Raw genomic sequence first — 18,084 nt, forward strand, 5'->3', positions numbered from 1 at the left:
TAGGGTAACCTTTGGCCCTTTACTTTAGCCAAAAGTAGAAATTAAAGTTATGGTCATAATTTCAAACAAACAGTTTTTTATTGATAAAGTTTCATGGTACTTCTTGGATAAGTTGTCTATGGGGAAACAACCTTGTTATTTCCTTTAAGGTCAACCTCCTTTTAATTTAAAAAAGAATTTTTAGCTTCCCACACATTGGATTCCAAGAAAATAGTAAGAAAATAAAAAATAAAAAGTAAAAATTAAAAATATATATATTTTTTCATATTTAATTTATTATAGAATATATAAAAAAAAATTTATATATTTTTAAATTATTTGATATATATATATAGTTAAACGGATTTGAAAATGTATAAAAGTAATTTATTAATTTTAAATCTATTTTTATTTTTATTTTACTTTTTCTTTTCTTTAATTTTTTTTCTCTATCTTCTCCTAGAATTTTCAATTAAAATTTAAAAAATCAAACAAAAACCAAATCAAGTTTTAATAATAAGAAACCCCTTAAAAAGTATTAGAAAAAGAAAAAATATCTAGAAAAATAATTTTTTTTTATATATTTTCATATTATGAAAAAGGTAAAAAAAAAAAAAAAAGAAGGAAAAAAGTGCATTCTTAATAAGTTTGATCTCTTTCCCTCAAATATTTCATGCAAAATTAAATAAAAGATTTTTTTTTTTTAATTTTTCTTTTTTTTTTAATTTTTTTTATTTCCTTTAAATTTTTCAAAAATCAAACAAATCCTAAATGGGTATTTCGAAAAATTCAATTTATTATTATCTTAATAACCCCCCCAAAAGAAAAAAAAAAATCTAATAGCTTAATGATTATTTCATTTTCACAATTTTTTTAAATTTCTTTCATTTCATTTTTGGAATTTAATTTTAGGCCTGGTATTAAAAAGAAAAAAAAAGAAAAAAAAAAGAAAAAAAAAAGGAGACATTTATGTATTCATTTCTTTAAAATAAAGAAAAATAAAAATAGATTTTATATACTTTTTCCGTTACATAAAAATTAAATAATTTAAAAACATATTGGATTTTCTTCATGGACACTAAAAATAAGAAAATCATTATTCATAACAAAATCTTCCTTTTCTTGCTATTTTTGAATAACCAAACAAGACCCAAAAGGAAAGTTGAAAACACTAGAAAACACTAGAAGAGAGTTTAGGGTTTTGTGTGAATGATAATGGAAAAAGGCAAGTGGGTGGGGGTATTGAGTTGAATTGTACATATGGGGGGCCCTTTGCGCCTTCGAGGACTTATCCAAATGTTTTGGAAAGTGTTATAGTCCCACCAAACCTGGATTTTTGATAAGGTGCATAGCCCACCACCCCCTCACCCTTGCGTCCTCTTTTCTCTTACAAGTCCTATTTGTCTCTTCCACCAAACAGTAAACCCTAATAACCAGAGGTGTTACTGAAAAATCTGAATCTAATCAAAACTGAACCAAATTGATCGAATGTCTTTTTGGTTTGCATACCCTATTTTAGACACTTTGGATTTTATACCAAATTAACAAAAAATAGTTGGCTTTCTAACCAAACCGAATAGTCTGACTGGCTTAATTGGTTAGTACTCATGAACCGAACCGAACCGAACCCAACTAGTTCGATGAGGTTTTAGAGCTAGAAAATGAATCAGTAATCGATCAAGCCATTCACAGCCCTCCTAATAGCAACCCCATATTCCCCAATTCAAAAACCCTAACACCAGCATCATTTCCCTAATACAAACCCTAACAACATTTCCTGAGCTGACCCAGACCCCAAAATTTTAGATACAGGGCAGGAGAGGTTGAAGATGGCATGTTTGGTGGGCAGATTTTAGCACTTGTAGTGGATTGAGTACCTTGGATTCTCTTGGTTGCTGCTAAACTTCTGGGCCTAGCTATTCCAAACATGGGACAAGCTTAGTCAAAATTTTCAAAGCCCATACTTCCAACTTCATCAAAATCCATCCCAAGATATATTTCTTCAGGCACCTGTAATTGCTTATCAGAACTAACAGACTAGATCCATCTGCTTTAGTAGTTTCTATGACATGAGATGGAGGATGGTGATGGGATTCACAGAAAGCTTATTTGGGGTTGCAGCTATGTTTAGGGTTAGCATCAAACTCGGTCTAATCCTATGATTCCCTACAGCAAGACAAGGCAAATCTAATCCGGATTTATGTTTTTGCTGGCATTTCAGCTGATCATGTGAAAAAATAAGCTACTCATCTGCAACAACACTCTTCTGGCCTGTAATTGCTCACAGGCATACAGATTACGTCTAATGGAGGACGGTAATAGGATGAGCTGAAAACTAATTTGGGGTTGCAGCCTTGTTTAGGATTAGTTTTGAAACTTGTTCAAGCATATGACGCTTTATAGAAAGACCGGGGAACCCTAATCTGGAATTAGCTAAGCTATACCACTAGCATGGAAATCTTCTGTAGCATTTCAATTAATCATGACGGGAAAACACAACAGAAAAAGGGTTTACATGCAATATAACGGCCTCGGTCTTACAAGTTTCAGAATCAGAAAAAACTTATTTCTCAATAGCCAGTGATTAACCAAGTATGCTCATTTGCATCTTAGAATAGATCTTGAGGAACCCAAGCTGACCAAATTGCTAAAGGAGAAGGCATTGACAGAATCAAAACGGATACGGAGGAGCTACTCATCCACAACAACACTAATCTGATCTTTCTCCAGCATATCATAAAATGTCCTGAGCTTTTTCTGCTCATTCCAGTGATGCATCTTCCACAAGCCACCAGCAAGCAAGCCAAGTGTGGCCCCGATACAGATCTCCTTCACAACACTTGGACCTTTCAAGGTGGCATGTGCAATCTTATGAGCAGCCATTTTGCTTATCTAGTTATAAACCAATTCCTGCACATAGAAAGGGAATGTTATGAACAAGTATGACAAGAAAATTAGTTCAAGAATACCTAAAACGGCACTTCTATTCCACCAAAACCCTGCCTTTATGAAGGTCATTGCTATCTATATTAACTATGACTATAATCCCATTTTCTCCAAAAACTGTAAAACCGAAATGCCAAGCCCAAGTATGTTGTAGTGGCACTTCTCGATGAGTGCATATCAGGATGGTTTAAATCATGAGAACTTGACAACATGTTTAAAGTGGATCGGCTTAAAATGCCGAAGAATAAATGAGAGCTTTTTGTTTTTGATTCAAACCAATTTGGTCTTGAGTAGTTCTCAAATTCCCCAAAACTTGAGTTCATCTTACCACCTTTCTAATGGTTATCCAATTTTCTTTATGCAATTAATTGTAATCTAGTGCACAGTTCTAAACATACAACTTGTCCACTGAGCTTGACACTCGCACTACAAAGATACCATGTTATATTTTGAAGCCTGCATCCATCAAATACTTGATAAAAAGAGGGAAGAAAACATCAAGGAATTGAAAGGCAAACCACCCATCTACAGCAATTTCAGGTTAATAAACATATGAATGAAAGAGTATGCGGAATCAAGAGAAGAAATGGGGCTATTTCATTTAAAGCTACCGTGTTTATTAGAGAACACGAACCCAATCAAATTGGAAAGCATTTCTCCAAGGCTCAAGAACACAAGTGAAAACACAACCAAAGTACAGAATGGATCCCAAAAATTTGAAGTTCTAATTTTGCAAAGAAAGTTTTTAAGGGCAAAGGCATATAAGACAAGATGTTTTGTGCTTGTGAGGCAGGCATAAGCCTTTTGGCTAATTAATAAATATTTAAAAATAATTTGACATATACAAAAATAATGAATTAAATAAACTTTCACTAAAATGATATTAAATAAATTACATAATTTTTTTAGTACATTAAAGAACAAATATTTAATTACATAATTTTTTTTTCTATTTGGAAAAATAATAACTAAAATGGGATAATGGAATTGAAATTCTTTAGGTTCCTTTGTTAAGGAAAAATTTCAAAATTAAATATTGATATGTAATAAATTTTATTAAGATCAACACAAATATCTAGTGAAAGATCAAATTAATAAATTTTATTTACTTTGGAAATTTTGCCACATAAAAAGGAAAAAATAGGCTAAGAAACCTTGTCTTGTAAAAAAGAAAAATAAATATTAAGAAAAACGGTAGGGTGAGAATCTATTTAGGAAGGAAAATAGACAATAAAAATAAAAGGAAAAAAGTAAAAATAGAAAAAAAAAAAAAGAGGGTGGGAGACGAGATAAAAGTTAAAATAAAGGAGAGGGGAAAGAAAGTTACGGGAGAGAGGAAGGGAGAGAAGGGATGAGAGAAGACTTAGCAGGCATGATGGAGCACAACAAGAGGGAGAGGGCGAGAAGTTACCGACACTAGAACAAAGGTGAGAAGCTGTTGACATTGTTGAGAGTGGCCAGAGATGGTGGTGGTGACAGCAACACTGGCAATAGACAAGAGGGAGAGGGAGAGAAGTTACCGACACTAGAACGAAGGTGAGAAGCCGTTGACATTGTTAAGAATGGCCAGAGATGGTGGTGGTGACAGCAACACTGGCAATAGTGAGGTATTGCAGTGACAGCAAGACCAAGGGTTAAGGTTTTTTTTAATGTCTCTTTGATTTCACCTTCTGTGGGATCTTTGGGGTTAAAGATTTCCGAGCCACCTCAGCAAGGAGAATCTTCAGCTTACGCCTCATGCAACAGTGTGCAAAAGGCACACCAAAAGCATGTCTGAGATGAGCTTCAACCCCAAAGGCATACACCTTTTGGGAGTCTTGCAATTTTTCTAACACCTCAGTGCACACCTTGAAGCATGCCTCAGAAAGAAAACTTTGTTTGAAAATAATTTTCAGTCCATCCAAGTCATAACAAATAAGCATTTTAGCACCAACAGGCTTCTAAATCATTTTTAGGAGTGGTTCTATAAACAAAAACATTAGAGCCATATTTCTGGACAAGGCAGGTTAGATATCATCCCAGAAATGATATATAAATGCAAGGGAAATTACATTATCATCCTCACAGGACTCTGGCAATATTAATGCCAACAAACTCAAGCTGTATTCTTGATACACAAGAAAAATGCCATACACACTGCAGCACTTACAGAAGCGCCACCATCAAGAAACCTCTTCGCACCCCATTATGCAGAAACAGTTACCCAAACTGTATTTTAGATACCCTAAACTATTGAATCAACTTCTGCCATTTATTGGGGCTAGGATGTTCCTCTCTACACATTCAAACCTAAGTATTGCTCCAAAAACCATTTTCTCACCAATCCAATCACATTTTTTCCCCAAAATACACATTCTATTGCAGTGTTCGAGAATCTTTTCATGGGGAATCCATAAAATATAAAAATATTTGATTATAAGGGATGAAAAAATACCCGTATTTGGAAAAACAACTTCAATATATTGAAAATTGCATATATATACATATATAACCTTGTTTTGACATTTTTACCTTTAAACTCTTCATCCAAAAAGTGTTTGATGTATGAAATAGGGATTAAAAAAAAAATTGAAGGGTAGTTTTTTTCAAAAGAGACTATATTTCATGTTTTTAAAAGATGGAGGACATTCTTACAAATTTGCATTTTTCAATCTTCCTTTTAATCGAATAACCCTAAAATATAAGGTGTATCATCAAATTTAAATTCACAAAATTCAAGCAAATTCCTCCAACCCACAAATATTCCATCTTGCTATAGTTTACAATAAACATAGAATCTGTAAAATGCATTGTAAATTCCCAACCCACCAATTCTAGTGCAGTATTCAAGAATTTCTACATAGAATCCATAAAATGTAAAGGGTATTATCAAACTCAAATTCCCAAAATTCAATCAAATTATTCAAACCCACAAATTCAATTCCGTCTTGCTATAGCATTATAGGGAATTTATTGTAAGTCCCTCAATATACAAACCGCGCCCCCAACCCAATAAGGGAAAAAAATTGAACTTGAATGACTATTTTGGAGGGTTTTCCCCCCAAAATTCAACCAAATCATTCGAACCACCGCAAATTCAATTCCATCTTGCCTATACTAGGGAATTTACTGTAAATCCCTCAATATGCAACCAACCCCGACCAGGAAAAATAAATAAATTCAGACTTTCGATGGCTATTTTGGACGGCTCTTATTATTATTATTTTTTTTTTTGTAATTTTTCTCATTCAGACATACAACAATGACTTCCAATCAACATACCTTAATTGGAAATAGGGAATTAACGGGAATAACAACAGATTCATCAGAAATAATCCAAAATTTTTACTAAAAAATAAATTAAAAAAAAAAAACCAGCAATATTCATAATATCAACCACAAGAAAAATATCTCGATAACTAGAAATAGCAGATCATCAAGCTAGATCTATCAGATCTACAAGTAAATAAATAAATAAAAATTAAAAATAAATATATACAGAGACAGAAAAAGAGAGAACCTGGCAATGGCGAATGACTCGAACTGAGAGATGTCAACCACTAGGTTAGCTTTTGTAGCCTGTTTGAGTTCCGTTGCGATTGGGCTGGCATTTGCATTTGGGCCGCATTATGGGCTGGATTTGCCCAGGGCTATAACACATATTTTGGCCCATGTTCCATTTTCGTGCCACTTTTGCATACTAAAAAAGCCCTTATTTTGCTATTAAGAGGCTTAGAGTGCTGCTTGGTCCGACACTAAAATTTTATAAAAATACGGGTGTTTGGGCTCAAGCCTACTAACGCATATTTGGGCCCATATTCCATTTTCGTGCCACTTTTACTAACTAAAAAAACTTATTTTGTTCTTAGGAGGCTTATGGTCCGTTTCGCCATGTTTTCTATGGTTGTTTTTAAAAACTGTTTTTAAATTAAAAATAAAAAATAATTTTCTAAAATTTTATAAAAATATGGATGTTGGGCTCGGGCTTACTAACACATATTTGGGCCCACATTCCATTCTCTAGAGATAAAATTTACAAAAAAAAAATATAATTATGTGTAAAAAAGAATAATAATTATTATAAACTAATTTTTATCCATAAATTTTTTATGTTACTGGGTTTATTATTTGAGTTTCAAATCATTTTTAAAAATGACTAAACTGTTAACAAATCTAATGCATTAGGTCTTGTTTAATTTGAATTTTATTTGTCTAGTAAAAAAATGAAAAAATATCATTCTAAAGAGATTTATAGAATCGATCTAAATCCATTTTTGTTTATAAATTTATGGGAGAATTATCTTTTGGGGGTAGATGGGTCCCCAAATTAACAAAAGGTCCATATAACTCTTTAAATTGAGTTGAAGGATATGAAATAGTAACAGACAAATATACCCTTTAAGAACACATATAAAATATTTTATAAAATTAAGTTAAATAAATTTTTTTCAATAAATTTATTTTTGAAAAATATTAAATTAAATAAAAGTATTTTAAAAAATATTAAATTACATAAAAGTATTTTTAAAAAATATTAAATTAAATAAAAAATATTAAATTAAATAAAAGTATTTTTCAAAAATATTAATTTTTTTCTCAAAATCAACAAAGGGCATTTTTGGAAATACTGAAGGATGATATCCTTCAACTCAATTTTCATACTTTCATTAGGCTCAATTTGAAGAGTTACATGGACCTTTTGTTAATTTGGGGGCCCATCTACCCCCAAAACATAATTCTCCCTAAATTTATAGTATTAATTAGATCATTATTTGAGCTTCAACCTATTATTAGACTAATTAATGGATTTAACACATTGAGTTTTATTTGATTTTGAGTTTATTTATCATTAAAAAAAATTGAGAAAATATGGTTTTATGCATAAAATAAATAATAGTCATTTTAAACCGATTTTGTCCATAAATTTTTTATATTTATTGAACCACTATTTAAATTTTAAATTATTAAACTAGTTAGTAAATGCAACCCATTAAATCTTGTTTAACATGCCTAATTGCCTAACTTTTATAAGAATAACTTTTTCAAACATTAATACCATTTTTAACCTACTTTAAAATCACTCTCAAACAAACCCTTATAATACACACATCAATGGCTCATAGTTTAACCACCATAGGACAAGAAGCCCATTCAATTTCTTGGCATTTTCCTAGAATTTGAGAATTTATGTAAATCTATCTTCAATAGAATTTGTAAAATCTTTTCCCCTCAACATTTTCAACTCTCATCCTCCCATGAAACTAAGTTTTGCTGCAAAGTTGCAAGGACTTGTAATCTGCAATACAATGAGGAAGCAGATACCCAAATGCTAGGTGCCATGCCAAAGAACAATCAAGAAACCCAGAAAAATTTTCCAGGCTTTTCTGAGTCAGAAGAAAAGAGGAGAAAAACCCACACAACAGAAGAGAGTGAGAGATTCATAACCAAACACTCAGACTAGATCAAAGTACGAGGAGAATAATGCATAGAATGATACAACAGACTACTGAAAACATCTTAGTTCTGAGTGTAAAATCATACATTGAGCTAAGTAAGAACTCTAATCAGTACCCATCACTTTACAGAGTTAGACACAACAGGGGAGAGATGGCATAGCTTCTCCTCCTTTTCTTTAACAGCCAGCTGCTCGGAGGAAATTGTCAAATGGGCTCGCAGGAGGCAGCTTCATTGCCAGCCATGGATCCAACGATAACTTGCTACCGGGAACAGACCTGCCATCACTTGTGATCTGCATAAACCAGAGCTATGTTAGAGCATGATACACATTATGGGTCTGAATCCTGACCCTGAAATGAATTTAAGTTCTCACGTTTGTGATTGCTGAGCACCCGTCTGCAGGGAATGTTGGAAACGGTTTGTCAGGTCCGATGGTGTAACCATTTTCATGGGTCAACCAACTGGAGAGCTTCCTCCTGGTGCCACTGCCAAGAGCTTCACACTGGCTAGCCATGGCGCTGTATGGGAGGGGTGAAGTCGAGACAGATGTTCCAGCCACTTGACCAGCTACCTCAAGCGCCTGAGAACAAATCCGTTTGTAAACATTAGGAAGAATTTGCATCACTCAATCTCAAATGTCATTTTGGATGGGGGTTTTTATTCTCCAAACCCCATATCAATGGATGCTTGCATGTAAGTAGATAGTCGGGAAAGAAACACTGCACAAGCACACATTTTTGTTGTGCCCTTTGTTTGGGAAAACCTTTGTGATCAAGTCAGCCATCAGAGCTTATAATCTTAAACTCCAGATCCCCTCAGGTCCATAGTAAAGAAAGCTTTCAAATAAAAGTGAAAAGGTGACTAGGGGGATTCACTAAATTCATATACAAATGTGCATGTTTTTTATAAGAGAGAGAGGGATTACCGATTCGAGCAGCTGCCCAATGCTAATCACGTGCGACAGAGAAGGGGATGCAGGCATTTTGGGAATGAAGCGGGAGAGGTCTACAACAGATGATTCGCTAATCAGGTCTTCCTCAACTAATGAATTTGGTGGAAAATCCTGCAACAAAGGTGACAATCATAATCATAAAATCTTATTTCAATTATTATCATGACTCTTCCTTCGTATAGATTGAATCCTAATTGGAAAGGTGGCTGGTGGCTGGTGGCTGGTGGCTGGTTTGTGAAAGAGCACACCCAAAAATTGAGCTTTATGAGAAATTATCTCCAAATTAATGCAATTTCAAAAAACAATAGATAATGATCACAAGAGAGCATACCCCATCAAAAGAAAGTGATTCCTTGGGAAGTGAAACCGTTTGAATGTGTTCTAGGCCGAATATTGATTGTGGACCAAACAATAATGCATCATCAGGAGTGAATGTTTCAGACAGTTGCTTAGCCAGTTCATCTGCATCCAACTTAACAAGCAGAAAAAGATGAATTTAGATCCAAAACTATCATGTATTAGGTAGTTATGTAGGTGTCACCCCACCCACACACCCACTCACCCACAATGAAATGGCTTACCTCAGTAATGCTAGATAGACTCTGAATTAAGATGTCCATTATGACCTTGTCGGACTCATAGATTTTGTTTCGTAACTCCAAAAGTAATGACATTGCAACTTGATTATCAGTGACAGATCCATAATCTCTCACATTTGCTTGAGGCTTTACACATACTTGAAGGTCATCGTTAATGGCCACAAAAGGATCAACCTGATGTTAAGAATACATTCATCAGAAAAAAAAAATGAATGTCAATAGAAAATCAGGCATTTTGGTTGGCAGCACACAGAGTAAAACTCACATCATATGGAACTAAGGTCTTCATCAAATCATTAAGGTCGGGAATCTGATAAATCTTTGCCACAAACATCAACATCCCAGTTGACAGCACAAGGATTGATCTCTGGCATGCCGGAGACAGCGTCCCTGCCAAAGAAGCAGAAAAGTTTGAATTGTACATCCTCAACATTCTCCAAATTATGGAAGGCTGTTCAAGAAATTCAATAGCCCTTACCATTGTTCGGGTCCAAGGATATATTCCTCAGAGATAGGGGAAGCTGGAAAAAGCGGACCACAAGGTTGTCATTGGGGTTCTGCAACATTACAGAGTTTGAGAGATTTCATGAGTAATGACAACAGCACAGCAATATATACATCTACATGTATCCATCCACAGAAAATTTTAGAAAAGAAAAAATTAATAAAGAAAAAAAAGACTGCAAGGATTTTAAACACAAGTGATACAGAAAAATAGTTAACACCCTGTGAGAATCAAACTGCTCCACTGGATCCTACATTGCATTTTAAGGTAGAAATCTATCATCGAGAACTTTAAAAGGAAAGAGAGATGGAGGGAGGAGAAAAAATATGTTACCTTCAAGCGTGAAGAAATAAGCGTTAAGCTGAAAGAATGAGCTATAGCTTCAATATTTGAAGGCAAATTATCTGGAAGATTGGCTTGAATCCAGAAGGCAGACAGGAGCTGAGCTATTTGGTCCTCACTAACCTTCAGAATATATGGTTCCTGTGCCAATCAATGAATTATGCTTACTGTTTAATGTAGTGAAACTGATCATAATTACACAAATACATGAACATGCACACAACTCCTCAAGGAAAAAACAAAAAGTACTTACGGACTCAGTCAAGCTGGTTGATCCAGCTGTCCGGTCAATAATAGAACTTAAGTTGTAAAAATTAGGGGAATTCTTGCGGGCCCGCCCATGTTTCCAGTCTTCTTCAGCAATTTCTTTTTCCTTAAGATCATCTTGAACATTATTCCCATGTTCTATTTTAGTGCCATCCTTCTCTTTACGGAGCTTCTCAAGTCGAGCAGTAATTGAAGCAAATGCAGATGCAGTATTGGAATGCCATCTTCTTTGTTCATAAAGATAACCAGATCGCAAAGAAGCAACCGTTTGTCTAGGATGGTTAGAACTTGGTATGAGAAGAACAGAAAATATTTGGTGTGCTCCAAGACGTGCCTCAACATCTGGATGCAACATTACTTTCAAAAGTTGGACAAGAAGTGATTCTGGAAACACCTGCATTAAAATGTTTTTGAGAAACAAAAAGGTTATTGGGCTGGGATTAAAAGGAGCACATGCTAGTAATATCTAGTGACATTACAACAACAAATTTGCAGAGAGACCCAGAACATAAGAGAATGGCAGAACAATCCAAAAACTTGATTTAAAAGATATCATAAGAATACCAAACTCCTCTTACCTGCTGTGAGCATGAAGAGACTGATGCTAGTGAAATCATATAAGCCAGGGTCAACAGAGATCCAATAGTTGCCCGGGCAACTACCCCACCAGATGGCAAACTTTCCAAAGTTATTGCCATCATATCAAATAGTGGTCGTGCATCGCCAATCTAATATCAACCAGCACAAAAATAATATAGATTACAAGCCCCATTAAAAGAAAAAATTTCAAGTAACACAAAAGTAACTAAGAGTGCGTTTGGCAGTAATTCTAGAAAGTATTTTTGGCATTTCTAATACCTAAAAGATAAAAAATTTCAAAAATAAAAAATACTAGAAACACTTCCTAAAATCACTACCAAACGGGCTTTAAGAGTGCGTTTGGCAATGATTTTAGGAAGTGTTTTTAGTATTTTAATACTTGAAGGATGAAATTTTTCTAGTGTTTGAAAGTGTCTCTCTTGGAAGTGTTTTTAGAAGAATCACCTATCAAACATTTTTCCAAAAAGTATTATAAGTGATTTTTCAACCTTTTAAAAGTGTTTTTTAATTTTTGTTAAATGTCTGATTTCTTCAAAAACACCTTTTAGTCTAGAAGTGCTTTTTAAAAACAATGCTAAACAGACTCTAACTTACCCCCCTGGCAATTTCTAGCAGGCAATCTTCAATTGAGTTTTGGAGAGAGATATTCAAGTCCGATTCTTGCTGTCCTGCTGATTCAACAGTGGCCTGGAGACTTTTTCTCAAGTGCCTGCACAGATCACTGACAAAGCCAATTTCTGCCAGTATGGCTCCTGATCTGACTTGATGAACCAAAGCAGTGGCAACTTGGATAACATAAGATTTGGTTTGGGGATCGTGTGCAACATTTTTGTGGTCTAGATGGCGTATCACAGCAGCTAAAATCATTTTCTGGTCCCCTGGAAACAGAAGCTGCATTAGCAGAAGTATCTAGATTTACTAGCCTTCTAGTCTTTTAGAATTTGGCAACTACATTTGGAAATTGTAACCAGAAGAGATGTGGCTCAAAGCCTGTTTGCAGTATGTGAATTGATCATAGAAGCTATAAAGCATCAGGTTGAAGACATTTGACCCAAATGCATCTAGATGCAGGGAGAAAAAAGACATACAACAAGTTTTAAAACATATAAATTATATGTATCACAAAATATTAAATCCATTGAATCAAATTTAGATTCATTTTATCCATTCTATTTTACTGACACTCCTTCCTTCCATGTGGATATGCATGCGTTTTTCTATAAATCTACATTCAAACATTGGATTATTCTCAACGGGCATGTCATTACCTCTTGCATTTTTGCGTCAAACAAAAGTGCTCAAATTGAAATACCAATGTATATGCTGAAAAATACTTTGACATATCCTAGTTAAACAAATAAAATGTTCAGCTATCGGACAAATAATAAATGACACAACTAAATCAGTAAAAATTTTTTACTGGTAAAAGATATTAGGTATAAACTGCCTGAGAGGAGGTGGAAAGAGAGATTATATTTACCCATACTCTCCACAAAGTAGGACATATCAGAGAGAACCACCAAGGCCAAGCCCTGCCGAGGAACCCAGTGCCTCCCAGTGTCGAAGTAGACAAACATTGGATCCAATACCCGACGCATTGTTGTACTCTCTTTAGCCAATTCAACCATTCTTTGGATGCAAATTTGGGCCCATACTTTTGGTGTCTCAATCTCTTCTCTGCAGTGAGGAATTAACCAATATGTTCATCATGGTGGCAAGTTACAGAGTCTGAAATATGATAAACAAAACACCATTCTTTTTATTTGGGTTTTTGAGTTAGCTACTACCTTGTCAAAAGAGAAGGATCTTTCTTTTCAGTTTGTGGCCTGATCACCGGGCAGCTAGGGCTAATTTCACTGCCAACACCGGCACCACCTCTCCCTTCACATCTAACTACTTCATCCACCCAGTTATGATGTGGCTCACCTCTTTCATCATCTTCTCCATTATGTGTATCTCGCTCGTAGTTATCTAAAGTAACATGCACAATCTGCAGTTTGGATTCATAGTTAAATCAAATATGTAATTGCATATGGTTCATGATCAAAAGTAGGACAAAGAACAGTTAATGAAAAACCAACAATAATAAATAGACATTGAAACATAAACATCAAAAACACTAAACGAGTTTGAAGAGAGCCTGACTGGTTTGACTGCAATTCAAGCACTCTTCAGTGATTAGAACTTATATCACCACTAAAAGGATTAGAGAAGAATAAACACCACATTAAAGGTATACAAACTCCCCCATGGTTCGCATCATTGGCTGGTGAATGGATCATTCTTACTGAATTTTTTCACAGTGCAAATATCTTGCCAAATAGGGCAAATCTTTTAGTTCCCTTGATAACATTTCTTGATGCCAGTTAAACAGACAACTGTTTAGAATAAGGCCACCCAGAATTTCAATATATGATTCCATTTCGACTTCTTTCAAATGATTATGGTAATGTTTCCCTGGTCTAATCCGACATGAGTTAGAATATGACATAGACTCCATATTTGAACCACCATAATTTCCCAACAGGTTTAACAGATCAGTAAGAAACTGACAGTAATTATAAAAGGGTAAAAGGACTAACTTCATCAAAATCAGAGAAAATGAGTGAAAACTCTGCCATGAACCACACCTGCAAAGGCAGAAATCTTTCAAATAAACCAGGATGCATTTCTAGAAATAAAAAAGACTGCCAAAGATGCAGTAGCACTAACTATTCTATAAAATTGAATATATTGACTATATACATTGAGAAATCTATAGAAGTTAAGCAAACTACCATGGCTGAAAGGCACTGCAGGCTTGATGCTTTCAAGGTACTTGTTTGTTGTTCGTCCCCAGCCTCACGAGCCAGCATACATACTTTACGAACAAAATTTTCAATGTTATGTGTATAAGTGCTGTCTGCCTGTTCATAAATCAGTTCAGAACAATAGTCAATAACAGAATTTATGCCAGTTCTTCATGAAAGTAATGAAGTTTACAGTTAAAGAGCAACATATGCAAAGTAACACTGAAACACTAAAATGACCCGCTCCCTCCCATGCAGATATTCTGCTTTGGGCCCAAGGCCTGCACAACATTAAAATGTATCTACACAGCTAAGAGTAACCCACTACATATTAAAGGGTCAGAGGCTTCTCTCTTAGCGAATATGGGATCTCACAAACACATTAACGGAATACAAGTAACATCCCCCTATAAGCATGGAAATCAAAACCCTTGAGCATCTATCATGTTTGGGAAAAACAATATTCTTTTGTAAGAAACATTTCATTGAATTATAAAAAAGAAAGGGTACAGGAAGGATAAGCTGCCCTTTATAGCAAAGACAGCATTGTACAAACCAAATGAGATTTTGCATCTCTAAATGGTCTAACCCTGCAATCAAGCTACTAAGGCTTTTCCTGAAAAGCCATCTGTTTGCGCACTTTGCATCATAATCCAAGCATTATGTATTGGAGAATCACAATTCACCTGGCAATAAATGAACCTAGTTAAGGTCTGGCATCCGAGGATCCTCATAGCATCTTTCTTAGGCTTATCCAAGAGTTCACTGACCACATTCAACAGACTGACAGCAAAATATGCCCTACAAAACACAGGAAAATAAATACATAATTCATTAATGCATTAAATGTGAATTATGATCCTGCAGTTCTTTACATTGAGACAAAGGATTTAGTGGTAATCAAATGCTCAACTTAAAGGGGAAATTTTTTTGTGAAAGCACAGAATTTTCTACCAAAAACAAGATCATGGATGGTAATTTGAGTTCCATTGCATGTCGCAGGAAGGACAGGGTTAGTCTCATTGGTAGATTAAGGGATTTATTGCTTAACCAAAATTCATTGACTAAAACACTAGAATGAAGAAATAAAATTTTAAAAAAGGATACACAACAAAAGTAGCTCTTACATTTGGTCCTTGCACATGCAAAGCAACTTATTATAAGCCTCCGTAACGATAGCAATGAACTTGATGTGCTCGCATCGCAGTTCTTTGTAGCACCTTTCTTCAAGATATTTTGCTATCTATGGAAAAGAGATTGTCCCAACAGAAACTCAGCTGTGCATACACTATTTTCCAGGTTTAAACCCAATATTTAGGATTCATGTTCTGATCTAAACCCAATTTTAATTGTTAAACAGACATAAGAAGGAGCTCATAAGGCAGGCACTACCTTTGGGATTCGGAAAGGATTCTTAGCAGCATATTCACATAACTTCACAATTTTCCGTTCATTTGGGGGGCCATCCTGCAATTTAAAATTCATTATTCTAGGTACTGCTAAGAACAGGAGAAACACTGATTAAACCAGTAAGGCCACAATCATACAGAATAAGAAGCTGCACCACAAGGAAACAAGACGCTTACTGTCATATAGCACTCGGTAATAATTGGTTACTCGTGAAACCTCACACCACTCATTCAGCTTTGCCCAAATTAAGTTGTGCAGTGCAAGATTCCAAAAGGGATCATACTCCATAAACTAAAGTCTAAAAGTTTCTTTAAAAAGAGCATAGCTCCATGCTCTAGGTTTAATGGGTACTAAACATTAGTTTTGAACTTGTTCCCTCTTTAACCAAGCATAAATAAAAAGTTGATTAAAATGCATTTAATGTTTAAAATCTTAATAGCTAGTGATCATTGAACCTATGCTACAGATGGCCATGCCAAGGGATATTTTTTTTTAGAATCTATGCTACAATAGCCATGCCAGGGGATTTTTTTCCCCTGTTAAAGGACCACATCATGGCATAACAAGTTAGAGAGACCGGCTTCTTCTATCGTATGATCTAGTGTGCCCTCTGTCACTCACCATTTATATTTTTTTGATAAACAAATAGGTTTTACTCACAGAGACATTCTTGCCTGAAACTCAAATAGAGAAATAAACATCTGACAGTACATGATCAAATACTAGATATTAATTGATTAACTGTAAATGCTCACAATGGATTTGGGGAAGATCTCTGCAAGCAGTTTCTTGTATCGCTTGACCGGTTGTCTAGACCTTGACCTCAATGCAGGGCAGCACACACACATGCTTCCACATGCTGGAAAGATCCTTCTAGAAATGAAACCCATTTCCTGAAAATGGTCAAAGCAAAGGAAAAGGACATTGAAGCAACACTATAATCTTACACCAAAATGTCCAAAGCAAGAAAGCCCACAAATGGATTACACTATAACCAGAAATGCACCAAAAATACCCAGAAACCAAAAGGAAGTGTATAAAGAGAAAAATGACCAACATAGAAGAAACAAAAACAAAACTTAAAAGGCCTAACCTTTTTCCTCAATTAAATTCCAGACAGAACAGACAAGTACTACATAGGCACCCAGAAACTGCATCTAAAAATAACCTCTTTTCTGCAAATACCTAGAACCCAAAATGAAATATAGAGTGGGAGATCACCAACCCAGAAGAAAACAACGCCCGCCCCCAACCCCCCCCCCCAGTGCTAGAAACAAACAAAAGAGAAACACCCAGCACGAACATTACACAGCTGAGAAATTACACCAACAGTTCAAAAGAGAAAAAGACCCACAAGCACCCGAAACTAGAATGACACGTACACTCAAAAAATTACCAACCCAGAACACCCATTAAAGGGAACAAACAGGAATCAACCATACCTTGCCCTGAGGAGGCAGATCTGAGGGAGCAAACACTCCCAAAGGGTCTCCACCCTGTTACCGAGGTGTAAACTTTGAACAGCAAGTTTGAAGAGCGAGTGGAAAATGAGAGAAAATCAAAGAAAGAAACAATAAAGAAGGCAGAAAATAGCGCGTGGTTTGAGACAAATTAAAGGAGACATGAGAGAGAAGGATGAGGAACTGTGTCACGTGATTGTAGCCAGTCTTTCCTGGAAAAAGTGGCCAGCTTTGTGTCAGGACTTGGAAGAAATAAATAAATTATAGAAAACTTTCAAACTTTTTTGGTGTTTGGAGAAAGAGAATATAATTATTTTCTAGATTTGGGGGGGTGTTGGGGGGAGGGGGAGAGGAATTTGATTTGAAACCCTTTTCCATGACTTTGAATCCAATGAACAGAAACGAAATTATGGGATTTGCATAGTTCTTAGGTGGAAATGATTCATCTTCCATATTAATTTCTTGCAAATTCAGTATCATATGATACAAATTTTCTATATGATTATGAAAAATCTACGGATCTACTTTGCCAAAATAGTTTTAATTATTAAGGATTTCTTTACAACAAAAAATAGAAACATCGCATTAACCTTCTTAGAACAATAAATGACTATTTATTAAATTTAGACATTCAATTCGAAATAATATTTATAATTTTTTTCAAGAAAAAAAAAAGATATTTGGTTTCTTAAAAATCTATTCCAATGCAGGGGTCATTTAATGCATTAGCTTATAAATGTATAAGATAGAAACTGTAATGTTCTGTTTGGTTGGTGTGAAAATTTCATTACTATAATCA

General features: G+C 34.9%; 2 protein-coding genes across 5 annotated transcripts; both read right to left on the reverse strand.

Moving 5' to 3' along the window:
• Window positions 1-2,426: 2,426 nt before the first annotated feature.
• Window positions 2,427-6,447, reverse strand: LOC117931433 (cytochrome c oxidase subunit 5C). Its single transcript, XM_034852430.1, has 2 exons — window positions 6,425-6,447; window positions 2,427-2,889 (listed from the first exon to the last, which is right to left on the reverse strand). The coding sequence occupies exon 2, from the start codon at window positions 2,860-2,862 to the stop codon at window positions 2,671-2,673; it is 192 nt and encodes a 63-aa protein (XP_034708321.1). The 5' UTR covers window positions 2,863-2,889; window positions 6,425-6,447; the 3' UTR covers window positions 2,427-2,670.
• Window positions 6,448-8,319: 1,872 nt separating this feature from the next.
• LOC117930291 (protein SEMI-ROLLED LEAF 2) lies at window positions 8,320-17,516 on the reverse strand. 4 transcript variants are annotated; one of them, XM_034850862.1, is made up of 21 exons: window positions 17,268-17,515; window positions 16,919-17,010; window positions 16,581-16,718; window positions 15,808-15,882; window positions 15,543-15,658; window positions 15,102-15,216; window positions 14,404-14,532; window positions 14,209-14,256; window positions 13,414-13,616; window positions 13,107-13,303; window positions 12,221-12,504; window positions 11,605-11,754; window positions 11,013-11,420; window positions 10,751-10,900; window positions 10,391-10,469; window positions 10,178-10,302; window positions 9,895-10,086; window positions 9,645-9,785; window positions 9,287-9,424; window positions 8,735-8,941; window positions 8,320-8,653 (listed from the first exon to the last, which is right to left on the reverse strand). In XM_034850862.1, exons 3-21 carry the CDS (start codon window positions 16,713-16,715, stop codon window positions 8,537-8,539), a joined length of 3,009 nt encoding a protein of 1,002 aa, XP_034706753.1. In that variant the 5' UTR covers window positions 16,716-16,718; window positions 16,919-17,010; window positions 17,268-17,515; the 3' UTR covers window positions 8,320-8,536. The 4 variants fall into 4 exon arrangements, with proteins under 4 accessions (XP_034706753.1, XP_034706752.1, XP_034706754.1 ...); XM_034850861.1 differs by lacking the exon at window positions 16,919-17,010; XM_034850863.1 differs by lacking the exons at window positions 14,209-14,256; window positions 16,919-17,010 and having other exon boundaries at window positions 17,268-17,516.
• Window positions 17,517-18,084: the final 568 nt, after the last annotated feature.

The sequence above is a fragment of the Vitis riparia genome, chromosome 14 (genome assembly GCF_004353265.1).
Source record: "Vitis riparia cultivar Riparia Gloire de Montpellier isolate 1030 chromosome 14, EGFV_Vit.rip_1.0, whole genome shotgun sequence".
NCBI lineage: Eukaryota > Viridiplantae > Streptophyta > Magnoliopsida > Vitales > Vitaceae > Vitis > Vitis riparia.

Bases quoted from the DNA above. Each gene is read 5' to 3' on its own strand.
- LOC117931433 (XM_034852430.1), bottom strand. From the start codon at position 2,862: ATGGCTGCTCATAAGATTGCACATGCCACCTTGAAAGGTCCAAGTGTT.
- LOC117930291 (XM_034850861.1), bottom strand. From the start codon at position 16,715: ATGGGTTTCATTTCTAGAAGGATCTTTCCAGCATGTGGAAGCATGTGT. The intron at 10,470-10,750 runs GTAACATATTTT...GTAATGTTGCAG, and splicing joins TTATTTCTTCACGCTTGAAG to AACCCCAATGACAACCTTGT. The intron at 9,425-9,644 runs GTATGCTCTCTT...CCTTTGTTGCAG, and splicing joins AATCACTTTCTTTTGATGGG to GATTTTCCACCAAATTCATT.